The sequence below is a fragment of the Plasmopara halstedii genome (assembly GCF_900000015.1).
Source record: "Plasmopara halstedii genome assembly, contig: Scaffold_322, whole genome shotgun sequence".
Lineage (NCBI taxonomy): Eukaryota > Oomycota > Peronosporomycetes > Peronosporales > Peronosporaceae > Plasmopara > Plasmopara halstedii.
In genome coordinates this window covers 1,651,286-1,653,103 of record NW_020187243.1, presented here as the reverse complement: position 1 = coordinate 1,653,103, position 1,818 = coordinate 1,651,286, and the positions used below count along the sequence as shown (strand labels likewise).

Below are 1,818 nucleotides of genomic sequence, written 5' to 3'. Positions count from 1 at the left end.
TCAGAAGGGGTATTTCTTACAGGCCTTGCGGATCAGCATCAATGCGTTGACGAATTTTCACACCACTTTCACGATTGTCGTCCAAATGGTCTGATTGTCTTCTTCGTTCGAGTTTCATCTCTACCTTTGGGGGGTTGGGAAGGCTCGAAGTCAAGTCCAGCTCTTCAGGTGTTGGACTGACATGAATGTCGGTATCAGAATGAATAATAGGGGCGGCATGGGCGGCTATGGGATCTTGGGTAGCGTAAGTGGATTTCGCGGGTAGGATAGCTCCGAAATTTGAGCTGAGCTGAGGTCTTTCACTGTCTTGAGCAGCCATGAGCTTTTGAGTTAAGTGTTTGACTTTCTTGATTTGAGCGTCTTGTTCGGCTTGAAAAGATTTCTTGACTTCTTTGGCTTGTTTGACCTTATGTTTATAAGATTTGTTCAAATTTGAGGCTACACTAGCAGTGCTCTTGTATATCTCAGCAATTTTACGAAATAAACCTTCGTCTTCATCAGCATGATGTAATAATTGCCGATTGTAGCTGGCAGAAATGCGATGCGTCTCTTCCTCTAATTTGGCTGCTTCGATAGCTTGGTCGACTCTATGTGGATGAATTTTCTGAGGATTGTGATTGTTGTCGAGATGCTTGATTTCGTCGACTACGCCGCGGGATATGATTTTTTCGATCGAAACGGGTATGGCTTTTTCAGCGGCTTCTTCCATTTTTAATTTGTACTCAGCGGAGTTCTCCAAACGACTGACGGCTTCATTGGCTTCTTTCATTCCTGATACGTGCTTAGCAACGTTCTCCGAACGACTAGCAGCTTCATTGGCGGAGTAATCAGCGTATTTGGAATAACGCTCGTTGCGTATATCGCTTTCCTTTTCCACTTTTAAAGCATCAGCTTCCATCCGTTTATAAGCCGTGAGGATGTTTTTTGCTCTAACAAGATTGAAGTTGACTTGCTCGAGTTTTGTAATAGCGTCTTCAAGTTTCTTCCGGAGAATTTGGCTCCCTTCTCTACTTGGGGTGGCAGAAGTGCCAACGTGTTCTCTGACCGGAACCATCTCTCTTAAGTTATTCTCAAGTTTCATCTCGGCTTCTCTTAAACGTAAATGTAAGTTAAGAACAACTCTTTTTGCTTCCTTGAGCTCGATTGCATCAGCAAACCGGACGCGCTCTTCTTCATCCACTGGGGTTTCTAAATGATCTTCACTCCCTTTAAGAGATCTTCTGGGCAACGTCATTGTGTCAGAACCACCGGCTGGCAACTTGTCATGGTATTGGTATTGCGTTATCGCAGACTTGATCTGGTCAGATTTAGCAGCTGTGCGAGTGCTACTTGCGATGAAGAAAGCAGTGGCCACGTAAAATGCACTTGTAAATCTTGACTTATTGATTTTTGGGGACCCCCGATTGACTTGTTAATATTATTGCTTTTGTACCCATTCAGCATCTGATAATAGGTCCACATCGTAGCAATCAAACGCATTGTTGATTGGTTGATATTATTGTTGAGATACACATGTTAAATTGGTTAATATCATTGTTTGGATAAACATGTTTAATTGGTTAATATCATAGCTTTAAGAAACAATGATAAGCAGACATTAGATATCATTTGATTAAAAGATATTTTAATTTTGCATTGACCCATTAATTGGCGAATATTACGTGGTTAATGTGTTGTTTCACTTCCGTTTGTTATATTCTCTCATCATTTATATTAAATATGCGAAGAAAACGTAATTATATTTTCGATAGCTCTGTAATTCTTGATATTGAATTTTTGAACTCGAAAAAATTTCATCGGTGAGATAGACGACTTGTG

The 1,818-nt window shown here is 40.8% G+C and overlaps 1 protein-coding gene across 1 annotated transcript; it reads right to left on the bottom strand.

Annotated features, from left to right (window-relative positions):
• Positions 1-16: 16 nt before the first annotated feature.
• On the bottom strand, positions 17-1,234 carry PHALS_08470 (uncharacterized protein; the record flags this gene model as incomplete). The annotated part of the gene is made up of 1 exon (XM_024723823.1): positions 17-1,234. One exon carries the CDS (start codon positions 1,232-1,234, stop codon positions 17-19), a length of 1,218 nt encoding a protein of 405 aa, XP_024574761.1.
• Positions 1,235-1,818: the final 584 nt, after the last annotated feature.